At 43.3% G+C, this 24,663-nt stretch overlaps 1 protein-coding gene across 3 annotated transcripts; it reads right to left on the bottom strand.

The window, feature by feature from the left end:
• Window positions 1–1,574: 1,574 nt before the first annotated feature.
• Window positions 1,575–24,396, bottom strand: LOC101173855 (signal transducer and activator of transcription 1-alpha/beta). 3 transcript variants are annotated; one of them, XM_023954738.1, is made up of 24 exons: window positions 24,154–24,396; window positions 23,844–24,005; window positions 22,675–22,819; window positions 21,813–21,908; window positions 20,275–20,367; window positions 20,115–20,193; window positions 19,909–19,991; window positions 19,667–19,818; window positions 19,428–19,586; window positions 19,243–19,332; window positions 17,762–17,821; window positions 17,626–17,646; window positions 17,445–17,538; window positions 17,226–17,273; window positions 16,408–16,491; window positions 16,149–16,247; window positions 7,519–7,654; window positions 6,126–6,178; window positions 4,713–4,798; window positions 3,729–3,865; window positions 3,455–3,643; window positions 3,275–3,329; window positions 3,037–3,119; window positions 1,575–2,206 (listed from the first exon to the last, which is right to left on the bottom strand). In XM_023954738.1, the coding sequence occupies exons 2-24, from the start codon at window positions 23,972–23,974 to the stop codon at window positions 1,980–1,982; spliced, it is 2,400 nt and encodes a 799-aa protein (XP_023810506.1). In that variant the 5' UTR covers window positions 23,975–24,005; window positions 24,154–24,396; the 3' UTR covers window positions 1,575–1,979. The 3 variants fall into 3 exon arrangements, with proteins under 3 accessions (XP_023810506.1, XP_023810505.1, XP_023810507.1); XM_023954737.1 differs by having other exon boundaries at window positions 23,844–23,978; window positions 24,154–24,395; XM_023954739.1 differs by having other exon boundaries at window positions 19,909–19,988; window positions 23,844–23,978; window positions 24,154–24,395.
• Between the last annotated feature and the right edge of the window lie 267 nt (window positions 24,397–24,663).

Here is a 24,663-nt window from a genome sequence, read left to right as displayed (position 1 = left end):
ACTGGTTCTGATTTGTTTGCAGTGAAAGTTAGCTACAAATGATCTTTTGATTCATCACTTGTAACAATAAAGCCCTTTAGTTACTCTTCCAAACTTGATCTTTCCATTGCTTTTTTGCAAGCACGGACATTACAGCATCCTGTGACGCAACAGGAAATGTCTTACACAGTGGAATATTGGCACATTTTTTAGGCGCTAATGCAAACGTGTTATAGTTGTCAGACAAGTGAGCTTACTCTGAAATAGTTTAAAATACACAACACAATGTTTTAACAGTAGATGTTGTGTGTTTTTGTTGTTGAAGGGTTGAGAGCATCGTCTGTTTTGTACGTTTTTAATGCGATGGTCTTTTTTTCTCTTGGTTTTAAGTTTGAAAGGAGTATTTATTTTGTGCTTTGTGTTACCGACACAAATAGAGCTTCAAATTGCAAAGAGGGAACGAGAGGCCAAACATCTTGAGCAGGAAATTAATTTAAAAACAACAACAAACTCAAAACAGAAATTAAAGGGTCCAAATAAAACACTCAGTAGCTACACCATTCTTGTTGATCACCTCAAAAATCTGTCATGGCATCCTTGATGTCACTGTTTTTTTTATACGTTTTTCTTTTTTACTAAGTGGTGAAGATGGCTTCATGAGGTGCATCCACTATCTGGAACTGATGTCCATTTTTTGTAAGCTTCCCTTATCAGCCATTCCCAGATGTTCTCAATAAGATTTAAATCAGGAGAACATGCAGGATGGTCCAACAGGGAGGTTCTTCTCCTGAAATAAGTCCTCTGTCAGGCCGGCGTTGACCTGCAGCACTGTCCTGTTGAAAAACCCGGTCACCATCACACAGACGAAGGCCTTCCGTCCTGCAACATCTCCATTTTAACTGCTGTAGTTTGACGCCCTCACACAACCTAAGGCTCCATTGTTTCATCAAAGCAAAACACAGCCCAGACCATGATAGCTCCTTTTCCAGGTGGGATCTCTTTGCCATGGCAGTATGTAGGAAGCCATCACAACCATCAAGGTGACATTTTTTCTTATCAGAGAACTTTCTTCTACTTTTAAGCGCCCCATGTTTGGTGAACCAGGCAATTTGTGGAGTTGATGAAGCCTTTGAAGATGCTTTGTGGTTTCTAAAAGTCCTTCTCTTGCAGATGCCATTTGATCATTACTGGGCAACAGTCAGGATCAGTGACGGCTCAAGGTCCTAGTCTAGGGGGACAACCCTTTGGATCCTCCGGCTCAGTGCCAGTGAAAACATTTTCGGGTCAGCCTCTTGACTTTTTGGTTCTGTAACTCTTATGATGCTTCTGCAGCTCACCAATCCTGCCACATTCAGAGAAATTGAACTTTTTTGCCAGCAAGAGGCCTCGACAGGACATTCGCTTAGGAGTGTCTTAAAGGTTCTTGACAGAGTCTGAAGGTGGTGTGAAGAGTAGATGTTCTTTGCTCTGTGAAGGATGTCAGTTCTCTGAGAAGAGTGGCGAGCATGAACAGCGGTCTACGACCTCGTGACAGCCTGCGGTCGTGTCACACCTCATGGCTAGTTACAAATGTAAAACCTTGTGTGACACTAAACTTAGAGAAAAATAAGACTTTTATTTTTATTTCAGCAAGAGGGTTAATGGAAGAGCAAACAATGTGATTAAAAAATTTGCCAACAAAGATAGCTAGAAACATCACAAAACTACAATAACTTAAAATCAGATGTTGGGGTATTTAGGTGCTTTATACATCGTTTCCTCTCCAGTTATTTTCTGAGAATCATTCATTTGTTAGAAGACACCAAAATGCTATATTAGAGTGGAAGAGTCCAGCTCATTCAATCACCACCAGACCAGGAATCTATGAACTCTGAGTTACTACAAGAGAATTACGAACAAATGATAATGCTTATGTTTGATTGTCAACCAACATGACATAGTTTTTACCATGATTACCTGTAGAAATATTGGAGTGAAACACAGCGCTGTGTATAAACATTTCAAAGGTAAATGCCTCCACAGGCTTGGATGGGCATACTGATAAATGAGGAGAGGTTTAAATCAGGCAGCGCCGAGTCGGATGGCAGGAAGTCGGCGCTGAAGTTGTTGGGGTTGTTGAGGTACTGCAGTAACTCATCAGTCTGGGGTTCGGCAGAGCTGCTCAGCATGGGGTCAGGTGAATACGTTTCCAGCGTGGACTCTAGAGGCTCTGGATAATCAACTTGATCTGAGAACAGAGAGGAGGAAAACAGGAAGTTATGTCAGTGACCATGGTTGACACATTTATTTATGACTCATGAGAGACGTGAGAATGACAGAAATAGGATGTGCCACAAAGCACTAAACAGAGAAATAACCCAGCGCTGGTGTACGGATGTACAAGCTACAAAGACATCCATTCACACATTCCACCAAAAACTTGATTTGATCTCAGAAATGAACATATGTGCAGTTAATTTACGGATCAACATCTGGATTTAATGATTCTGAATAAAGCTTCAACCTTCAGTGATGTTGAAACTACAGTATAATCGTCTTTCATTGGAATGACTACTTATCCAATAGAATTTTAGTTTTGTTTTCATTCATATATATTCATTTGGATTTTAAAGGAAGAATAGAAAATTAAAAAAGAAGAAAATATTTGTTAGTACCCAAAGGCTTTAAATCAGGGCAGCCCAATCCTGGTTCTGGAGATCCACCACCCTGACCATCTTCCAGTCCTCCCTTTCTCTCTGGGTCGATCAGCTGACTCAGGAGTTTTCCACTTCCTATTGACCAATGTGACTCCATGAGGGAGGACTTGAAAACGGGCAGGGTGGAAGATCTTGGGGACCAGGACTGAGCAGCGGTGCACTGAGTGCATGCAGCAACATGCAGGCAGCCAGCGTCAGCCATCCTCCCAATTCAGCAGTTTCAACCAAACAGGCAACCGAAGCTATGCAGCACCGAGTTTAAACCCCACAAATCCAGAGCCTTTTGCTATCAGAACAGGATCATTGAGTTTGTTTGACACGGTTTCAGCTGGATTGGACAGCAAGGAGAGCCAAGACTCACCAGCCCCCTCTCCATACAGGCCGGTCTGTGGCTCCGGGCCTGCGCCTTGTTCCATGTCAGAGGACCTAGCCTCCAGGGCGTTCCTACACGACCAATGACAAACAGCCATTACAACCGGTTGCCCTCAACATTAAAAGGGTGGGGCTAAACTACTTTTTCCTGATGTTCTTTTTGTTGTTTTCAAATGTAAGGGATCTCTTTTTGTTCACACAGACACACAATACACACACAAACTTACTCCTTTGAAACAAACATCAACTTGGTTTTGATGTACTTTATGTAGGGACTGTCATCTAAAGGAAACAGAAAAAAAGAAAAACATGTATTGAGTTTCTCTGCAAAAAAAGAAGGAAAAGGTTTTGTGCTTTTACAATTCCATTTCAAAAAGGGCCAATCATTTAGCACAGGTTTTAGTCACCTCCAGTCTTTTCTGTGTAGAACTTCCCAAAAGCATCGTCTTTTGGAATGTTGGGATACAGGTACAGCAGAGGATTTTCTGGAACGTTTTCAGCCTCTAAGATCTGGAAATTCCTTATGATTTCATGAAAGGGAATCTGGGAGAGGTCAACTTTGGTGAAAGGCTGGACTGTCTTTATTTTAGGATTCCCTAAAATGAAGAAGGTTATGTGCATTAAAAGGACAGGTTCCAACAGAAATCAGTCACTTCATGTCATGACAAAAGGACATTTTACCAGTAGAGCCGATTTCCACCCAGGAGAAGGTGATTCCTCCAATGACACTTTCACTGAAGCGCAACAGGAACGTGCCCCTCTGCTTCTTCTTCAGAAGAGACTTCTCTTTGCTCTTGTTCACAAAACCCATGATGAGTCTGGTTTTACATAAAAACTGTTTATTTTTCAGATCCCAGAGACTCAAGACACTTTTGTTACACCATTTTCTTTCATTTTTAGCTAAAAGCTTCGGGCTTATCAACTTTTTCCGATTATAACAAACGTCTACACGGGCCACACTTTCGGTCTGAATAAATCATTTGGAAATGCGCAGAACTCTCTTAATTACCGGAAGAGGAAATGAGTTCCACTGTAAACAAACCACTTGCATGCATGTGGCAGCTCTGTAATATACGAGATGATCTTCTAAACGTGCTTTTCTTGTTCTTATGGTTATTATGAGGCACCTGTTCACTGTTCACTCGTCATTTTTACTTTTATTATCAACAAACGGCATAACTCACCAATCTATCGAAAGAAATTTTCATCCGAACGAGCCTGAACGGGTCAGACTATTCCTAACGGCGTGTTAAAATGACGCATTTTTCTTCCGATCAGGCTTTCCTTCCCATTACTTTTGTCCATGTTAACACAGCTAAGGACTTTAATCTACCTATTTCTAATATAAATAAGACTTGTCTATGTGGAACATGTTTTGTCCTGACTCTCCAACATGACACAATGACTCTATTAAATATTAAATTTGTCAAAAAAAGTTTGATTAAGTGTTTTAAAAGAAGTGGGAGGAAGTGAACTTATGTAATCACACACCCTTATGTAAATGCTAGGTTTATTACTTTACATCCAATTCGACCTTATTTAGAAGTCCATTTGTTCAAAGCAACAGGAATGGGAAACATTGAAAAATGCAGAGACTTAATGGTTATTTGTCTACACAGATTCTTGCTTTGTGTGAGATTTAGGCACATGATTAAATGGACTCACCCTTCCCTCCACAGATCTTCCAGGTACATTTTCACCATCACCAAGATCCCATCAAACCACACCCAGAATGATTCAGGTGTGTTCTCCTGTTAAAGAAAAAAAAGAAATCAAAGAAATCAAACATAATTCTTAAGTAGCGGTAAATAAAAGAATGCACAATGATGAAAGAAGTTCAACAAAGCTTGCAAAGATTATAACAAAGCAAAGGTTGCAACAGCATGAATTATGGATGCTTCCATTAGACATTCAATAATATTTAAAGAACACATACATTATTACCAGTAATACATTATTACACTCGCTCAGGGGTCGGCACCCTGCAGCTCCGGAGCCGCATCTTTAGCAAAAGAACTATCATGTTCTAAGATTTTAACACGGTCGGAATGAGCGAGCGGGCAGGGGTAAGGGAGCAGCGTGAACGCGTGGAGGGGCCGTGTCTGAAGGTGTGAACGCCGACCAGAGTCTATTATGGGATGGAAAGTTCTTCTAAAAAATCAGGACATGTTGAATGAGAAGTGTATAAAAGCCTCATCCTGCAGAACCTCTCCGGGTCGTCCGTCGACCAGCTTTTGTATTTTTGTGAGCAGGTCGGAACCAGGAGCGGGTCTGAACCAGGAGCGGATCTGAACCAGGAGCGGGTCGGAACCAGGAGTGAACCATGAGCGGGTCTGAACCAGGAGCGGCTCAGAATCAGGCGAGCTGCTCGTCTCTGGAGCGGTTAAATATTAGGATTAAAAAAAATCCAAACTATCATCCCGCATCACCGCCACGACTCCCGCCGGCGTGTGATCCAAACAAATTTCCAACCCAGGTAGGATAAGGATGGAGAATTTAGAGAAAATGGAAATTCCTGAAGAAAACGGTCTATTTAATGGCGCCTGGGTAGATTTGTTTGCCTTCAACAAGTTTAAGAGTATGATTGATATACAATGAAGAATTGGCAAACAACAAAATCTCAAATGTGGCGAGACATCCCAGAATAAACACACAGCTTTTGCCCAAAAACAAGAGTCTGTTTGTTGACAAATATCTATGGGAGAAGCAGATTAACTGCTGGTTAATGACCACAAATTTGTTAGATCTGATGACTCTCTGGAAAAGGTTCTCATCTGAACCCATGAAATGACAGAGGATACAAATAAAAATGAACATCACTTCAGGAACTTTAAAAACAAGTGAAATGCTGCCGTTCACTGGAAACACCGGGTTTTCCAAAGGCTGTTGTGGCTCCCTGTGTTTGAATTTCTGTGGGAAACTGATCCAAATGGCTCTTTGAGTGGTAAAGGCTGCCGACCCCTGCACCAACTCAAACTAAGATGAATCTTAAAAAAATAAACAATTTTCATTTATATTAAAGCAGTGTTGTTCTTGTTGCAGTAAGTAAGAAGACATTTGTTAGAGTTCCACTCTTACCTTACTAAATTTTGACCAAGTTACATTGCAGGTGTCATAGTTTTCTTGTTTTCCTTAAAAGAACAAAAACAAAAGATAAATTAAATGAATTAGGGATCAAATGAATTAAAATTCAAAATGAATTTATCCCTTTGGAGATTAATAAAGTTTTTCTCTATTTATCTTTTTTCGGTATCTTTTCTGTACAAAAAACGAAAGCAAAAAAAATTACTAACAAAATTAATATATTGGTTTTACATAACAATAAATAAAGTTGACCTATGTAGGTGTTCTCTTTTATAAAATAAGAAAAACTTTGGATAATTAACGCTGGCCTGAAAAAAAACATTTGAACTTGCACGTTTTTTTTCTTGTAGACGCCATTATTCCAGTCGGTGATGCCGTTTTAAGTTAGTTAACAGATTAGATGTGTTACTGTGGCATACACTATCTTTGTGTAACTATGTCAACACACAGCATTCGACTTATCCACTTGTCTTTTCCCTTCACGGATGCTGACAACAAAGCCGAAGTGTTCCCACACAGGAGAGCGTAAGGAGATGGGGGGGGGGTCCTCATCTCTGGCCTCACGTCTGCATTAGCCATATGTTGACATGCTTACTGTCGGTCACCCAATAGCGTCTGGGAAGAAACTCAAGGCTAACATTACTTCCGCCTCTGTGCAAAGTTAATACAGTGGCGACCTGGGGGTTAGGCCCGCCCATAGACACTACGACTCATGGGAAGTGTGAAACTTCTGTCTGTCCTTCACCATCACTGAGAGAGCTATGAAGAGAAGTGAGGTTCATGTTGTTACGCTGTTCGTGTGTGTTCATAATATTGTTGGAAAGGAGATGGAACAATCTAATTCTCTGTCTACTCTCTCTCTGAGACAGTTTGAGGGCGTGTGGAATACGGGGCAAGGACAGTCTTAGCAGCTAGTTAACTGGCAGCTCGGCTCTCATTTCCCCGCTATGAGTGACAAAGCAGCTGAGTCGTTACAATGCACATGCGGGGGGGGCGTACCGTCCCTAAATGGTACAGAAGTGAACCGAACCGAAATACCGTACTGAAACGGTTCGGTTCAACTACATGTATCATTACAATCCTAGAAAATATAATACACTTATTGATCCAGCATGCTGCCACTGGGAATTATCATGAATTCAAGAAATGCAACAGAATCTATCCTGGTGAAGTAGTCACAGGTGTGCAGTTTAGTGTCAAGTTTACCTCTATGTGGCAGATGTCAGTGCTAAGCATCTACAAAATTAATCAAATAACAACATCACTCACTGAAGTATATTGTTGTGGCATTTCAGGATATGACTATGTTAATGAAAAACTACCTAAATTATTAAAAACAATCGTGCTGTAAAGAAAAATTGCCCAAAAGCACGACTGAAACCGTTACCAAAAAGCCTGTGTGCGATCATTTCCAGCTGAGCGCCGTCCAGACCGCGCTTGGTGGCCGAAAGAAACTGCCAGCTCAACATTTCTGCAAACTGTGGCCACGGGGCAGCAGGAGTGTTGGCAAAGAACATCACATCCTACAGGAAGAAAAAAGAAAAAGCAGGAATGGGTACAAAATCCTTTAAGCCAGGTGTACAGGTGCAGTGGGTTTTTGGGTTGTCTGGCCCCCTGAAGGGTCATAGACAGGAGCAGTGCAGGTGTGTCTTTCAGTTCACTTGAGGCTCGTGAGGCCCGTCATTAAAATAGAATGTACCGTTTTTGTGCGTGTGCTAAGTGTGTCTGTAGAGAGTCCACCGTCCATTAGTGTGTCAGAAGTTCTGACTTCTTACTGTGTACATGGTGCATGTCTACACAATGCTTGTGGGATGTCCACACACACTGATTTCTAACAGTCAGACAGCACACAAGGAGTCCACACTTAACACCGTCAGCAGCACTAACCGGCTCACTGCGCGCTAGTGTACCAGTGCCAGAGTGTACAGCAGGGGTCTCAAACTCGCGGCCCGCAGGCTATCTGCGGCCCCCAAGATTATATTTTGCGGTCCCCGCCTTAATATGAAGGTTTAATGTTACTGCAGCCCGCCAGTTTGTATGAATGACACTTTTTCATTGTCGTGCGCGAAGCTGACCAACCAATCACAGTGGGGTATATGACTCTTGGGGGCGGGACAATGACAGGGCTTGAAAGCAGGAAACCTGATCAAACTGGATTCATCAAAGGCAGACGCTCGGATGATAATGTCCGCAGACTCGTTAACATAATAGACTTTGCCACCATCAAAAACCAGGAAATGACTATACTATCACTGGATGCTGAAAAAGCCTTTGATAGAGTAAACTGGAAGTTCCTCATTGCTGCCCTCCATAAGTTTGGGTTTGGAGAATCATTCATCAATTGGATCAAAATATTATATCACAACCCCAATGCATCAGTTAGAACTAATAAACAGACTTCCAACAGGTTTTTTCTTGGAAGAGGAACTAGACAGGGTTGCCCACTCTCCCCCTCTCTTTTTGCAATATTTATCGAGCCTCTAGCTGCAGCAATAAGACAGAATGAGAGTATTAAAGGAATTAAAACCAAACACAGCCATCATAAAATTAGTCTCTATGCAGATGACATATTACTGTTTTTAAGTAATATACATTCTGTAAATGAAACGGCAACAATCATTAATGAATTCTCTTCTATATCAGACTATTCCATTAATTGGAATAAATCTGTTTTATTACCACTGAACAGTAATGCGGAGCAAGGACTCACAATACCAGTCAAATCAGGCAATATAAAATATCTAGGTATTTATTTTTCCCCCAAAATTTCAGAACTGGTGCAGCTAAACTACACCCCATTACTGAAAAACATACAGGACGATGTAACACACTGGACCAACCTGCCTTTGTCCCTTATGGGCAAGGTAGCCACGGTAAAAATGAAAATCTTACCCAAAGTTAATTATCTCTTCTCAATGATTCCCACACAACCGCCATTAAAATGGTTCAAAACATTAGACTCATCCATATCAAGCTTTCTATGGAACAATAAACCTGCAAGAATTAGTCTAAAAACTTTAAAATCTGCAAAAAGCTGTGGAGGATTAGAATTACCTAACTTCCAAAATTACTTTCTTGCAAATAGATTACAATATATCTTAAAATGGTTAAAAAATAATCCAGAAACTAACTCATGGTTAGACTTGGAACAGGCGTTATGTGGAAAGATCAACCTGTCAAATCTTCCATTTATTAGTCAAATAGTTAAAAAACAGGATTGTTTCAAAAGTATTAATATAAATGCCACTTTAACAGCCTGGTGGGAATTTCTCAAAATATCAAAATCATCAATTCAACCGTGCAAAATGACACCCATCTGGAACAACCCAGACATCCTCATAAACAAAAAAATTATCCACTTCCCAGCTTGGCAAGCAGGGGGCATAAAACAACTAGAGCACATAATTATTGATAGAAGATTCATAACTCCCCAGGAACTTCAAGACAAACATGGAATATATAACTTCTTGGAATATCAGCAACTTAAATCAATTATTACTAAAAAGTTTAAATACAGAGACAACGATTTAAAGCTACCAGATGTAGTTACCACTCTGATCAATTTCTCAATGAATAAAACTCTCTCCAAAATATACAAACTTTTATGCAATTTAGATAACAATATTTCACTTCCGACAACAAAATGGGATGCGGATTTGAGCATCAGCACAGATGAAAGTTTTTGGTCAGAACTTTGTCTAAACACCTTTAAAATGACAAAAAGTCCAAATCTGCAGCTAATCCATTTCAAAACTCTTCACAGAATTTACTACACTGGACAGAGGATGTTCAAGATGGGTCTCAGTAACTCAGACATTTGTCAGCACTGTGACAGTAATCTACCCGACAATTACATGCATGCACTATGGTTCTGCACGCCTGTCCAGGCTCTCTGGCGGCAGGTATGTGCCGATCTATCAGTCTGGCTTAAGGTTTCAATCACAGCTTCACCGTCACTTTGTGTGCTTGGTGACATGAGTGCCATCGATGTAGAAGGAGGATTAGGCTCTATCATTTTCATAACTCTTTGCATTGCTAAAAAAAACTATTTTAATAAATTGGAAAAGCTAAAAAAAATATAAATATAAGTCAACACAGAAATCTGCTGCTTGATCATATCAGCTTGGAAAAAATGTCAGCCCAAAGTTCAAGTAACTTCGAAAGAATTCGGTCTCTCTGGTCTCCCATAGCTAACTCCGTGACTTAGGGGGTGGGGGGGGCCTGGTCGTCGCTGCTCCTTGCCCTTCTGCCGTGGGCCGGGGTGGGGGTCCAGGCCTCCGGTGCCTGGCGGGGGTTGTTGGGGGCTCCGTTGGTCGGGGGATCGGGTCCGGCGCCTGGGTGGGGCGGGCTGGGGCGCTGCGTGGTCCTTTGGGCTTGGGTGTGGGGGTGCGTGGTGGGGGGGTGGGGTGGTGGTCTGGCCTGGCTTGGGGGGGTGGTCCCTTTGCCTGTGCTGGGGGGGGGTTGGCGGGGGGCGCTGCTCGGGGGGGGGGGGGGCCAGCGGCGCTGGATGGGCTTCCCATCTACGCCTGGGGCTGGGATCGGCCCTTCCCTGGCTCTGGGGCGGGACGGGACAACCCTCTTGGGGCCCCCGGTCGCTCTGGGTGTCCTCCGCTTCGGCTGCGGGGTCTGGGGGGGTGGGGTGGGGGGTCTTGTCGGCCCTGACCTGTGGGGGGGCATTCTGGGGGAGGGGGGGGGTCCACTATTGGTACGGGGCAGGGGGGGTTGACGGGTCGGGGTCTCCGCTGAGGCCATCGGCGGTTTCCCCGGCCGGTTGGCTGCCTCGGTCCCGTCGAGGCCTGACCAGAGCTCTTCTAGGGCCGGCGTTTGGGGGTGGGGGCCTGGGCTTGCTCCGGGGGGGGCCGGCGCTTTCTGGCTCCTCTCTCTCTGTGTGGGGGGGGTGGTGCTGGGCCTGGGGTGTCGGCGCCTCCGGGGGTGGGGCCCCTGGGCTGGGTGGGCCTGGCCCCCTTGCTGGGGGGGGGGGCGGGGGACAGCTGTTTGACCACCGGGGGACAGTCTATCAGCTGTCCCCAACTTACCCCCTTCCTCATATAACCTCATAATAGGGTGAGGGGGTGGGGGGCTTAGCCTGCGATGAGCCTTGGGGGGGGTTTACTAGGCAGTGGCCCCCCTCCTATGGTTGCCGTATGGAGTGGGCCCCCCCTCTTTCGGTTTTATTTGCACCTTAGACATGTAGGGCCCTTGGTAGGGGGGGTGCTTGGACATCACTGCCAGCAAGCAGCGGATGTCCTCCTAGCACCCTACCCGCCAATTTTAACCGCACCTTAGACATTTAGGGCCCCTTGGTGGGGAGGGTGAGGGGACGTCACTGTGAGTAATCAGGAGATGTCCCCTTAATCCCCTACCCGCCAATTTTAACTGCACCCCCCTTAGTACACACACCCCTCCCCCCTCAATATATACATCCCAACATAAACACACACACATGCACACACACACCATCTCAAACACACATACACGCACACACATTTTGCAAGGAAAGTGGGACCTGGGTCCATCTGTCCCCTGCCTCTTCCCTGGTGGGGGGTACGGGCCCCCCTTTGCAACGGCGGCCGTGTCCCCGGGGTGCCGGCTTCCTGGGCCCGGCGGTGCTCTCTCCGCGCGGTGGGGGAGTTCACATTACATCTGAGCCGGGGCTGTCTGGTCCCTGGGGGGTGGGTTCTGGTCCTTGCTCCTGAGTGCTGGGCCCCGCCAAATTTCCAACTGTGGCCGAGCCTGGTCGGGGCATATTTATAACACCCCTTGTGGGCCCTCTTTTTTTCCCCGGGGTTCCCCCCTCCTGGGCGGGGGCGGCGGGCCCCCTGCCTCGCTCCTCCCTGGACCAACCGTTGGCCGGGCGGATGGCTGCCTGGAGTGCGGAGCGGGTCTCCCTTGGGGGGTCCTGGCTCGTACCTGGGGTTGGGGCGGGGGGATGCCCGGAACTCCTGGGTGGTGGTGGGGTGCTCGTTTGGGGCTGTGGGCGTCCTTCTCCGGTGGGGCTCTGCGTTGGGTTCTCCCGGCGCGGCGGGGGGGCTGCTCTCCTGGTTGGGCTGGGGCGGCGCTCTCTTTCCCTCCGTGCTTCCCTGGCCTCTGGCTCTGGGGGCCTTGCGGCGGCCCTGCTGGCCCTGGCCTGGGTGGCGGGCTTGGTCGCCCGGGCGGCGGTTGTTCCCTGCCGGTTCCCGTGTGGCGTTGGGGGGATTCCGGCTGCCGCTGCTGCTGCGGTGGGGGTCTTGGGGTGGGGATGGCTGGGCACTCTCCCTCCTTCTTTTCACGTTCCACCATCCATTTTAGAAGAACATAAAACCTCACCTGAGCACTGGTGTTAGCTCACCTTTGCACTAATAGCTTGCATGACTGAATGACTGAAATATTTCACACTAGTTGGTTTTAAGGCATAAGTATGCGTGTGTGAACACTATCTGTTTTGTGTACATGTCGACAGGTGGACATTTTTGCAGCTAGCAGGTGTGTTTATAACATTTGAGTGTGTGTGTGGACGGGCCCCGCCCTTTTTGTACTGCATTTGAACCTTACCATAATGATTAACAACCAGTAAACTTGTTGCTGTATGCTGCTTCATGGTCTTATCCCCCTTCCCCTCCTATTATCACCCCTACCCCCCCCTCTCTCTAGCGTCCCTCTCTCTTCTTCCCCTCTTTCCTTTTCCGTCCGGTCCAACACCAAAGATTTTCAGACATGATTGAAATTAATAAAGTTTGGCCTCAATTACAAAAGGGGTTTATTCAGACATACCTTTGGTTTGTCAGAAGATTAATAACCCCTGTTGTTAAAGCAAAATATGTCCAACACAAGAGGCCCTCAGCTCTCGTCTGTCTGCCCAGCTGTTGGACAGGACAAGTTAAAAAAAAAAAAAAAAAAAAAAGGGAAACCTGACAGCCCCCTCCCCGGACCACATTAAGGAGTTCCTTACTTTCCTTTAGAACGTATTTATTCGCTCGTAATTTTCTAAATACATGCAGTCCGTGCTGAACTTTTCTCTGGGCCGCACAGACCCGGAGGAAGGTTTAGGTTTTGATTACAGTTACGGCGGCGCATCAAACGGTTATGCACGGCCGTTACGGCAGCTCATCGCTCCCGCGGGAGTCGGGTCAGCTGAGGAGAATAAATGTCCCACACCTACATGCGTGACAGCTAACGGGGCTTGAACTTTAAACACGCTCGAGCAAAAACAACATTAGTTTTAGACACACTGAAAATACGTGGGGAAAATGCAACGATAGACGTGCTTGAGATGAACCGGCACCTCGCCTGGATCGTTGGGGAGACCAGAAGGGGGGGTTGTGAGATGAGGGTGAATCTGCAGCAAGACTGAAGGAGAACAGGAAATTGGAGTTGTCCTTAACATTCAATTTAGTTTTAATATTCTTCTCCCCCCTAGAGTGATCTGTGCTATTATATATTTTACGATTATTTTAATGTTTTGTGATGTATGTAGCCTTTTTTAATGAATTGGTATTTTAAATTATTTTAATTAATCACTCCACTACAAAAACAATCAGGACACATGTCCCATAATGCATTGTTTTGTAGTCTGCAGGGCAGCTTTCAGTCAGTTCAGTTTTCAGCTGTGTCCGGGTAGGTTTGCCCCTTGCTCCCACCCCTTTCTCGCGATATTTTTGTTTTGATTGACAGGTGATGTTGGAGCAAAAACAAAAATATATTTCACACACCAGGTGATCTGCGCAGCGTTGCGTCCATCTGGGTGATCTCAAACACGCTTATTGTGCATCTTGGCTGCACCTATTTGGTGTCACAAAGATACATTTCCATCCGTTTTCTTTACTTATTTGTACTATTATGACAGCGATGCTGCTGTCAGTTTACCTTCTTGTTGCATCTTCAAAAGTGCAGAATAAAATGTGACACTGAATATGAAACAGCACATTGTAATTTCTGCATCTATTATTAAAGTATTTATTAGTAATACCAACCAGGAGAGCAGCCCCCCCGCCGCGTATTAGTAATACAGTGGAAATTGGTAGATTTGGTTAGCATGTTGATTTACGGCATGCGCCCCTAAACTTTCTGGTGGTGCCCCTAAAATTTTCAGTTAGGGGTCACTGTGCTCCTAGTGAAAAAAGTTAGTCTGGAGCCCTGCTTGTGTGCATCTTATGTGCGTTTACTTGCTGTTAGATGAATTCTGAAATATTCAGATCTTGCAATTGTAAAACTGAGGAATCAGTGCCTCACCAGCCCTCAACCTCACTGCAAATCCCTGCACTGATTACCTGGGACCCTGTGACTACGAAATGAAAAGTGCATATCAAATAAGAGCTCTGGGGCCTCATTTATAAAACTTTGCGTAGGATTTGCGTCAGAAGTGGCGTACGGATGAAACATAGGACGTGCGTACGCACAGAAATATTCAGATTTATAAAACCGTGCGCACGCACATCCTACGCATCTTTCCCTTAATAAATCACAACCGATTCTAAATGCAGCGCAGCTTTTGCGGCTTCATGACACGCCCATAGTTTCCCATAAATAGTCCGTTAAACGCCCACAAATGAATATTCATTGATTGCGAAACCATGCCAAACACGGAGAGGAAATCAAAAAAACGTAACTTCACTCAATGTGAAGTAGAAGTTATCGTTGGCGAGGTGGAAAAGAGGAGAAAAGTGTTGTTTGGAGGGCACAGTGTGGGCATTACCAATGCCAAAAAGGCACGTGGTAGACGCCGTAAATGCTGTAGCTTCACAACCTCGGACCGTGGCCCTCGGAGGCCGGTCCGAGGGGCTGGGGGGGGGACCGGAGCGCCAGATGCACCGGGTGACGCATGGTTCCTCCGAGTGCTCCTCTGTAACGCCGGGCCCAAAAGCCCTCAGAGGTCCAACAGGACGGCTCGAGGAAGTCGGAACCGGCTCATAAGCCACTCGTCCTCGTTTGCCAGCACGTCTTCTTACTGTCTAAAGATGCGTTCACTCCGAATTCTTCCATTTGCCACATCTTCTAAGAGCACAAGATCAGCCATTGTGCGTCATTACGCATTGTGATGGGGCATTTTATTATCATCCATTTAATTGCATCTGACAAGCTACAGATTTCGGTAATAATCGACGTGGAAGTTGGAAATTGATCAGCGCAAATGTAATTTCTTGTTGCTTTCTGAATGGTTGAGACATACGCCATACATTGTTTTATCTAAAATAAAAACAAACTAAAGGCATATGCATGAATACCATAATTCCATAGCTTATGAAGAAATGTTTTAATATGAAAACAACTTTCCCCAGTGGACAATTAGTGCGTCTGTCCGTCCGCACCTCTATCTGCTCCGCCAGACGGACACATTGACGGGAATATCAGTTTTGTACATTATTTCGTTGTGTTAACTATATTATTTATGAGGATGAATTGCACAACATGCCAATATTGCAGAACATATTTCACTTTTCTTTTTCCAAATAAGTGTTCATTTGAATTTCTGTTGTGATTTTCGTTTGATCTTTTTTGTTTGTTTCACTGCTGATCGATCAAACGGGTGTTCGTGTAGGCTGTTAATTGTAAGACTTGCTTTGTGAAGTCTTCATGTTATTTATGAGAGGCAGTATTGTCATTTTCACTTTCACGTGTTTCTTCCATCTGCCGACGGCGTCGCCGTTTCTCATTTCACCCGTTTTTGTGCGAACGCCTGGGTCAGAGCTTGCGTGAAGGACCGCACATTTTCCCGTCAAGTTTGCTTTTTATAAATCTCAACTATTGCGTAGAGAGTGGCGTACGCCTTCTTTTGTGCGTACGCAACGTTTAGAAATGAGGCCCCTGGTCTTAAGAGGTTAAGTGTTTACTAGGTCCTGTCACTCGCAGCATGTAGAAGAAAACGTGTGTGATAGTTTTCTCTCCACGGGCTCGTCGAGCAGTCGCAGACTTTGGCGTTTCGTGTGTTTCCATGCTCTGTACAGGTTTGCCCATTTTCGGTCCTCAGACAGCCCGTATCCACCCGTAAGGGCAATAATGTCTAAGGCTGATGTGTGAATGGCTGGGAAGACTGTCATGTACCTTGTGGTCCTGGCTAAGCATGTTGCACCAGAGGATGGATGCCCAGGCGCTCTGCTGTTGGCTGGAGTTGGAGATTATCACCACAGGCAGGGAGCAGGTCTGCATACACGATGTTTGGTCACAACAGACACAACGGTCACAGTCTCATCATTGAAACAGTAAACATATTAATATATATATATATATACACACATACATGTGATATTTACACCAGACAATAAAGCAAATGTTAAATTCAAATGGGAAAAATTGAGGTCACCTGTAACTGGACTGAAAAGCCTTTCAGTTCAAACAGTGTGTCGAAGTAAATCAGGTGCAGCTCCTCCGTAACACTCAGTGAAATCTGCATGAAATTCACATTCAGCAGAACAAATGGACAAACTCATAACTTCTTCTCTAAGTTCATGTCACACAGCCACTACGTACGGTACATTACAGTAAGTGCATTTTCCACGCATGAAATGTCGGTCCTTTCGTGATACATGCGTGACATCTGTAATTCATACGCCTTCGTCGTTCGTTGATGGGTTTCAGCCGACGGTTCTTCACGTGAATTCGGTCTTGAGCTGTTCAAAATGTTTTGTCGATTGAGAATAAGGCACTGTGCGCGTTATTTTACGTAGTTTATACGCAATTATTACATAAATCTTACACAATTGTGTGTGATTTTTGCAACATGCATACGCAAATTTGTGGCTTTCCACGAGCATTCCATGCATGTCTAACAGACATTGCATGAACCACCGATGTTTAACTTTTACAGCGCACATATCAGGTTCAAATGACGTAATTGACGCACAGATCACGAATGAATTGAATATAAACAGCGCAATAATCACGCACAGTCCATGTTCTACGTTGATTTGCGTGATCTTTACGTGGTTTATTCATACTTCTTCTGTGGTTTTCACGTGGATCCTTAGTGATGCATCTGTGACAATGTCACGTAAAGACCACAACGTTTCTCACTTTCCACGTATGACCAATTTTCTTACGTGCAATATGCCCAACATGTAGGTAGTGGCTGTGTGACAGGACATAGAACACAAAGAGAACATCACATCATCTGGAACTCACATCACTAACTCCTTTGCCTCCACTTGCAGATTTCTGCTCCCTCAAGGACTACGAACAACAACAAGCCGAGTTACCAAAACACATCTGAATGTTCAGTGGGTGAAAAGATTCATTCTTTGTTTCATTTGTTTTAAAATTCTATTCAAATGTATTATTATTTATTTCTATTTTTAAGGAGTTATTATTTCTTTTTCATCATTTCAGTTCATGATTACTGACCAGATGTCTAAAGTCTGCCACCATTCCACCACTATGGCTCTCAGCCATGTTCAGTGCTTTAGTTCTGGTTCCCAGGACGTTAAAACGTCGGTATCTACAAAAAAAGAAAAAAAGGGACAAAGAGTGACTCAGTGCAGCTCCCGTGGAAACACTGATAATATTTAAGATGGAGGAAACTCACCCTTTAATCTGAGGAACCTCCCTAAAGGTAAGGTAGAAAACCACAAGGAGAATTAACATTGCTTAGAATTGTTTCAAATAAGTAAAAACGTTAAAGGGAGGAACAAACAGATCGAGAGAAGAAGGAAAAATCTCACCTGTCCATGGATACGGCCACTGTCATGGAGTGGTTCAGCTCAGGAAACTTGACCAGAATTCTGACACAAAAAAAGAAAACTGAAACTAAAAAACTGAGGCCAAAGTCATGAAAAACACCATAAACAATAAACAATAACCTTCTTTTATTAAATACTAATAGAACTTTACTTCAGAGTTCTGCTTTGGCCTTTGACATTTTAGTAAAGCATAGTTACATTGAATCAAGGAACAAGATTGTGCTCCTATAGTTTATCTACACTCAAGACTAACTTTAAGAGTCTTTACTCACGTTCATTTGAACTTAACAATAAGACAAAGACTGTAAACCAGGGGTGGGAAAACTACGGCTACATGTTAAACATTATGTCTGGCCCGCCAAACAAGAATAAATTGTCCTGAAAATCCTAAATAATTGTTCCTTTTTCTCTGGTGTATCCACAGATGGTGCACGACAAATCCATTTTCCTGAATTTGTGTTGTGTTGGAAGATTTCTTGTTCTGCTGATGTTCATGTATGTTTTCCAAGCTGAACGGTCATCTCTCCGATCGTTCCAGCACCACATAAACGCAGCATGTCTGTAAGTTTGCATTTTTCCCTGAGGGACATGAACCCAACAAAGAAGCAGAGAAGTTGGAAAATACTTTGGAAAATAGTGATTTTGAAATACGAGTTTCTGAAAAAAGCCATAGAATTATAATAATATTCCACATAATTAAATTAATATTTTAAAATGCTGTTTTAAAATAATGAAGAGGGTTTTAAAGCAAAATGAAATATATTTAATAATATAATGGCTAATTTAAAATCTTTGTGCTGGTTTTTCACATTTTATGATGTTTTTATATCTTTATGAGCGATTTAATCGGTTGATTGTGTGATTGCACAAGGTCATATTAATTTAATTATGAACAGTTTGGGACTCCATATGTGTTTACAGTCTGTTGGAATTATTAATCCCCCTCTCTAAAGCACCTGCTGTGTGGTGACGCTGACATGCAAACCCTGCGACATACATCATTTCACAATAGAGGCCTGTGTCATAGCGGTCATCCATTGATAAGATAGTTGGTCTGATGACGCCGGTGCACAGTTTAGTTCAATTCAGTTTTGTTTTATTTGTATGGCCCAACATTACAACAGTAGTCGTCTCAGTGGGATTCATAGCGGTAATTGTATAAGGCGACACAGCGACAGCTGTTTTACAGCAAGTATGACCACAAACGTGAAGCCAGGTGCTCAGTCTGAATCTGTGTTATGAAAGAAAAGCAGAAGAAGGTTGAAGTTCTCCTCCGCCTTCAGGCAGCCTTTCACCTTTTGGTCCAACTTTACAGCCAACACATCATGGGCCATAAATGTAAAGAAGACTATTTCTGCTGACTCTTATCAGTCAAAGGGAAGCATTATGTGCCATAAAAATGAACAAACAAAGTATATGGTTTATTGATTATCTATTAATTGAGATAAACAAACAAGTCTGACCTTGTCTTGGCAGAGAACTGGACATTTGTGCGCAGAACCAAAGGGCCTTTTCCTTGAGGCATGGAAGGCTGAGTCTCCACAACAAATGAACTTTAGATTGCAAAAAAGAAAATGGTGAGTACCTGTCAAAAATAACTGCTGCAAAACCAATAGAATTTAGGTAACTTTGTATTAAAAGCTCAGACCTTTTGAGTAATGTTTGTAGGAGGGAGTTTGTTCTGGTCTGCAGTGCAGGTTTCTGGGCTTTCACTGGGTCATTTTCATACGTCATTTTCCCTACAAGCTCATCCAGCTTTTTCAAGAACTCCAGCATCTGGAAAAGGCACACGGCCACACCGGTGAACCTAAAAAAAACAAAAAGATATATCAGATCAAATGATTTCATTCACCGGCAAACAGGTTCATGTGGAGCTGCTAAGCAGACCATTTCTCCATCTGATCCAAGCAAACGTTGTCTGAAGCGCCAATACAGGATTTCTGCTGCCTCCTCTTCCAGTCAATGAGCTCCTTATCCACCAAACGGTGAATCAGACCCTCAACTCGATCCAGAAGCTTATTCATATCCATCAGTATGCTCTAGGAAATGGCAGTGGAAAGAGGAAAAAGGGCTGTGAAAAACCTTCAATACAGTGACTCAGTTATGATCTGAGATGGGAAGCTGAATACCTTTCTACACTCGTTGAGTTTATTGACAAGCATCTGAAGAGTTTTAAACTGCTCCTTTTTCAGGGCCTCGTCTGCTGTGGCTGCTTCACAGTTTCCACAGTGAGTTTCCATGGAAGACAGAGCAAAACATAAAGACGGCATGCAGATGTGACTCAGAGCACTGTCAGCAGACATGAAAAACCCTCAGAAATCTTTAAAGCGCTCACCTTCCAGCATGTGGGTTTGGTATTTAAAATCAAACTCATCTTGCTGCTCTTCCAGGCATATGACTGCATGTTCCATGCACTACAGCCCAAGACAGGGAAACAGAGTGTAACCAAAAAAGGTTTGAACTGCCAAAGAATGGGGAAACAGCAAAGTGTGCACCTGTACTTCATTCTTCAGACTTGACATTTTACACTCAAGGTCTTGCTGGCAGCTTATCTCCATGCTTTCCTGAGTAACTGTCAAGCGCTGGACCTAGAACAAGACAGACGTTCAGTGTGAACAGGACCAATTCTTCTCCCAGATAAAACTCTGTTGAAAAGAGTGTAGGAGGGTGAAAAGGTGGCAATTAAACCACACAGGCAATGCATGAAGATAAACCTTGAATGTTCATTTAATTTATTGTTGATATTAGTAACATTTATTCTAATAGAAAATGAGAAAATATAGGATTTTTGAGCAAGAGAAATCATGTGAAATAAATAACGTTATAAAGTATATTGCATTGTTTTTGATTTGATTTGATTTGATTTGAAATTGTTTATTTTAAGCAATCACAGAATAAAGCACAAACAATATAATAAGCATTCATTCAAAGACGTATCAAACTTAGGATTATTAGACATTAAATCAAAGATTGCTTGTAACGGAGTGGAAGGAAGAGAACTTCTATAATCCCACCGCTGTTCTACCGTAACCATTTTATTACACGATTGATCATTATCATAACTTTTCATCTGTCATCAATGCCTTACCAACACTTTCAGGTCATTACGTATGTTTAAGTATCAATAAATCACATGACAATGATGAACTACTTCATACTTATGTAGAGTAGTTATAACTATTTTGTTTAATAACATACCACATACAGATCAGTTATCTAGAATATATTCAGATTCATTTCATTAGAAAAATCATGTTTATGATTAAGAAAAAATAACACTATCAGAAAATAAACATAACAAATCATGACTTTTTGGATCAAGTGAATTAATATAATTAGTGAACTAATATAATATAATTGTGCATTGAATCTACTGTTATGCAGCAAACATTGACTGTTTATGAGAATTTGAGCAATAAACAGCTGTTTTTCAGTTAATCTATTAGCAGAAAAACCATCCTTGCTCTGATACCTTTTTCAGTATGTTCTTGAAAGTCCTCTTTTAAAAAAAAAAAAAAAAGATTTTTATCTTTATTGCAAGTTATTCGTGTTATAAACTGGCCAATCAGATGCCTTAATAAAAGCATGTGGGGCCTGCTGGCCCCCACCTCCAGCATGCAAAACGTTTGATTGACACATTCTCCTGAGCTTTTAAGTAGTAGAGGTGTGGACTTCTGACAAGATCACTCCCGCTTGGCCAGAGTGGTTGCCATAGAAACGATGACTCATTGATTCTGACCAATCTCTGTTCATTGACTACTTCTGGTTCCAATGTGGCGAAGTCCGCATCAGGAAAAAGTGGTGAATGAATTGACTTCAATTCATTTTCTATGGGTGACACTCAGCCGCACTCAGTCCAGTTCTCAGCTACAGTCACTGACAGCAGCAGCAGGTGAAAGCTGAACATTACATGTGTTTTTTTGCAGAACGGGTTTAGCTTTCCATACATATGTTAAATCACATACAGTAGAGTATTGTTTTTTTGTGTAGGTGTTGTGCAAGACATTACAGCTGATTAACACGTTCCCCAAACCTGTTCATCCAAAGTCACATCCTTAAGAATTTCCTTTTCCTTTTCCAGATACCAGTGGATGGTGCTCGCCAATTTACAGGGATCATCTTGGTGCATCTGTCAGACACAAGGTACAGGGGGATTTCACGTTTATATCGGTGAATCACAACAAGAGGGGCTGGATTATTAAACAAATATGCAAAGACAGTCAGATATTGATCTTGCTATGCAAACAGAAAAAAGATTCAATTTTTTTTAGATAAATGCAAACCACTATTCAGAAAGTATATCATTAGCTGCGGTTACATGGACAAAAGTAATCTGAATAAACGCCTGACCAGAATGTAAATGCGTCATGTAAACACGGCATTCGGAATACTCTGACCCGATCAGACTCGTTCGGATCAAAATTTCCTTCTGATCGAGATAGGTGGGTTACGTCGATTGTTGATCCGACCGTGGTGCATCTAAACAATTATTCAAAGTGTGGGTCCCTACTGCTCTGGCTTTTACGCCATGCGTAGACGGTGTGCGCTTCGGGGGAGGCTACGGACCGCAGTCCGTCCGGCTGCTCTGCGTCCGGACTCAGGAGGACCGCGTCTCCGAGCAGAGGAGCGATCAATAATAATCACAGCAATAATGAAAGCACATGTTATGTCGCAGCTTTGTTCGTTTACCACAAAACTCACTATTTGTTCTTCTATGGCCGTTTCCGGTATTTTAGATGTCAGAATGATTTATTCCAGTCGAAATTGTGGCATTGGTAAACGTTTGTTATAATCGGATGAAGTTTCTCTGGGCCCATGTACACAGTTCAATTCTGATCCGGTCTTTGATCCGATCAAAGACATGTCAACGCAGCTAATCGGTCTGCTTTACGCACCTGAAACTTGTGCTTGTAACGCCTGATGTTGTGCTGCTGTAAGAACAACTCCTCCTGGACAAAGCGGCTGTGTTGGATATCCAGATTCTCCAGGAGCACCTGCAACAGCACACTCGCCAAGGCGTGGTCCTGGGTCGCTCTTTGCCTGGGAAGCACACAAACAAACAGGAAACAAACAGATCATAGTTTATTTTTCTCAAACAAAACCAATAGCCATACATCAGAAGAATGCAAAGAGATGGAACAAAAAAAGTACAATACAGTGATCCCTTGCTATATCACGGTTTACTTTTCACGGTTTCGCTACTTCACGGATTTGGATTGTGCATTGTGTTCTGCATTCTGATTGGCTAAAAAGTCACTCAGCGAGTAGCTCAAGAATGGGACCCTTTGATGAGCCGTTCATTACAGTTCTCCAACATAATCGATGGTGGCATGTCGGTGTAAGAGGGTCTTTAGCAAAGAAGAAAAAAGAGCGACAACAACTGCCTATCACTATGTTCCTCTCCCGAACAAACACACCTGCAGCTGCACCGCGGGCTTCAGAAGGAAAAAACGCTGCAGAGGATGCAGCGGCTCAGTATGAAGAGCAGTGAAAAAGAAGACCGGTGTCACTATCTGTCCCACTGTACTTTTTTATTTTTTTCATAATCATTTTAAATTTTCCTCCGTTTAATCCACTCGGGTCGCGGTGGGCGGGGCTTATCTCCGCAATTTAAAGCCTTCTGTTCTTATCGATGATTGAAATTATTATTTGACAGCACACCACAGAAGTTATTTGTTGAAAAAACGTTTCTAAAGTACTTTTATTTGTTAAAAAAACAATTGATTTAGCCTGTTAAATGGTTTGTTCTTTCTTTTCAATGTATAATAGTGAATTTCATTGTATAATAATTGTAAAAAAATAAAGGTTTCTACTTCACGGGTTTTGCTTATCACGGGTTCTATTTGGAACGTAACCCCCGCGAAAAACAAGGGATCACTGTAGATGAGAAATAAAACTACGATTACAAGGCACATTTGAGTAAATCCCAACATGATGGATAATGGGGAAGGTTTGGAGTATTACTAGATTAATTTATGTGTTTTTTATCTTTGAATTTTTGAGAGGTTAACAGTTTCTTCCTGGACTGATCTTAAGGCGGTGTGGAGTGACTGAGAGGACTCACCAGTCCTGCTTCTCTATCCAAGCTGACAGGTGGTGTCTGACATCCATAGGTAGGAAGTCCCTGTCGTACAGATCATCCAGCTGCAGTCTGTAGCTGGCAGGCAGCTTCAGCAGACTCTCCCACTGCGCCATGATCCTACAACCGCCGGGTCACAGGTCACAGCTTTAGGAACAACAATTTACAAAAAAAACCGACATGTATGATTATGTTGTTGTTGTTGTTGTTTTCGCTGATTCCCAGCCTAATATCAATCTTCGATTTCCTTATCGATTGCTTTAAATTAATCAACATTCAGAGCTGATTTACTCACCCTCGCTGTGTGACTGGAAGCTAAACTAGCACAGGTGCATAGTTTGATCCCAGCATGTGAGAAATGTCGCCGCCGCTCTTTAGTTTAACGTTGCTGAAACAAGACACTGTACCACAGCAGCCAAGCGTCTCTGTTATTTCCCTTCGCATTTTCTCGCAGCTCTCTCTCCCATTGGACAGTCACGATCCCGCCTTTTTCGGTTCTTGACTCAGAACGCGGACGCCATTGTGGCTCCGACAGAACGGCTGCTGGTTCAGTCCGAGGGGCCAAAATGGCCGACCGAGCCGCGCAGTTTCTTCTTCCGCTCCACACTGAATGCTAATTGGTCGAAAGCTTCCCAGCAGCCCTCGCACGATTGGTGGATGTGATTGTCAGATGAGTGGCGAAGGGCGTGGTCAACAAAATAGAAACTTAAAGCCCCGTTCCCATTCAAGTTTCCTGGAAATGACGTCGTGAAAGTGGCGAACAACAAGTGGAGCACGTGACGGACTAAACAGAATCAAAACGGGC

The sequence above is a fragment of the Oryzias latipes genome, chromosome 5 (assembly GCF_002234675.1).
Source record: "Oryzias latipes chromosome 5, ASM223467v1".
In the NCBI taxonomy this organism is placed as follows: Eukaryota; Metazoa; Chordata; class Actinopteri; order Beloniformes; family Adrianichthyidae; genus Oryzias; species Oryzias latipes.
The sequence above is the reverse complement of the archived record's forward strand: the minus strand, read 5'-3'. Positions and strand labels throughout refer to the sequence as shown.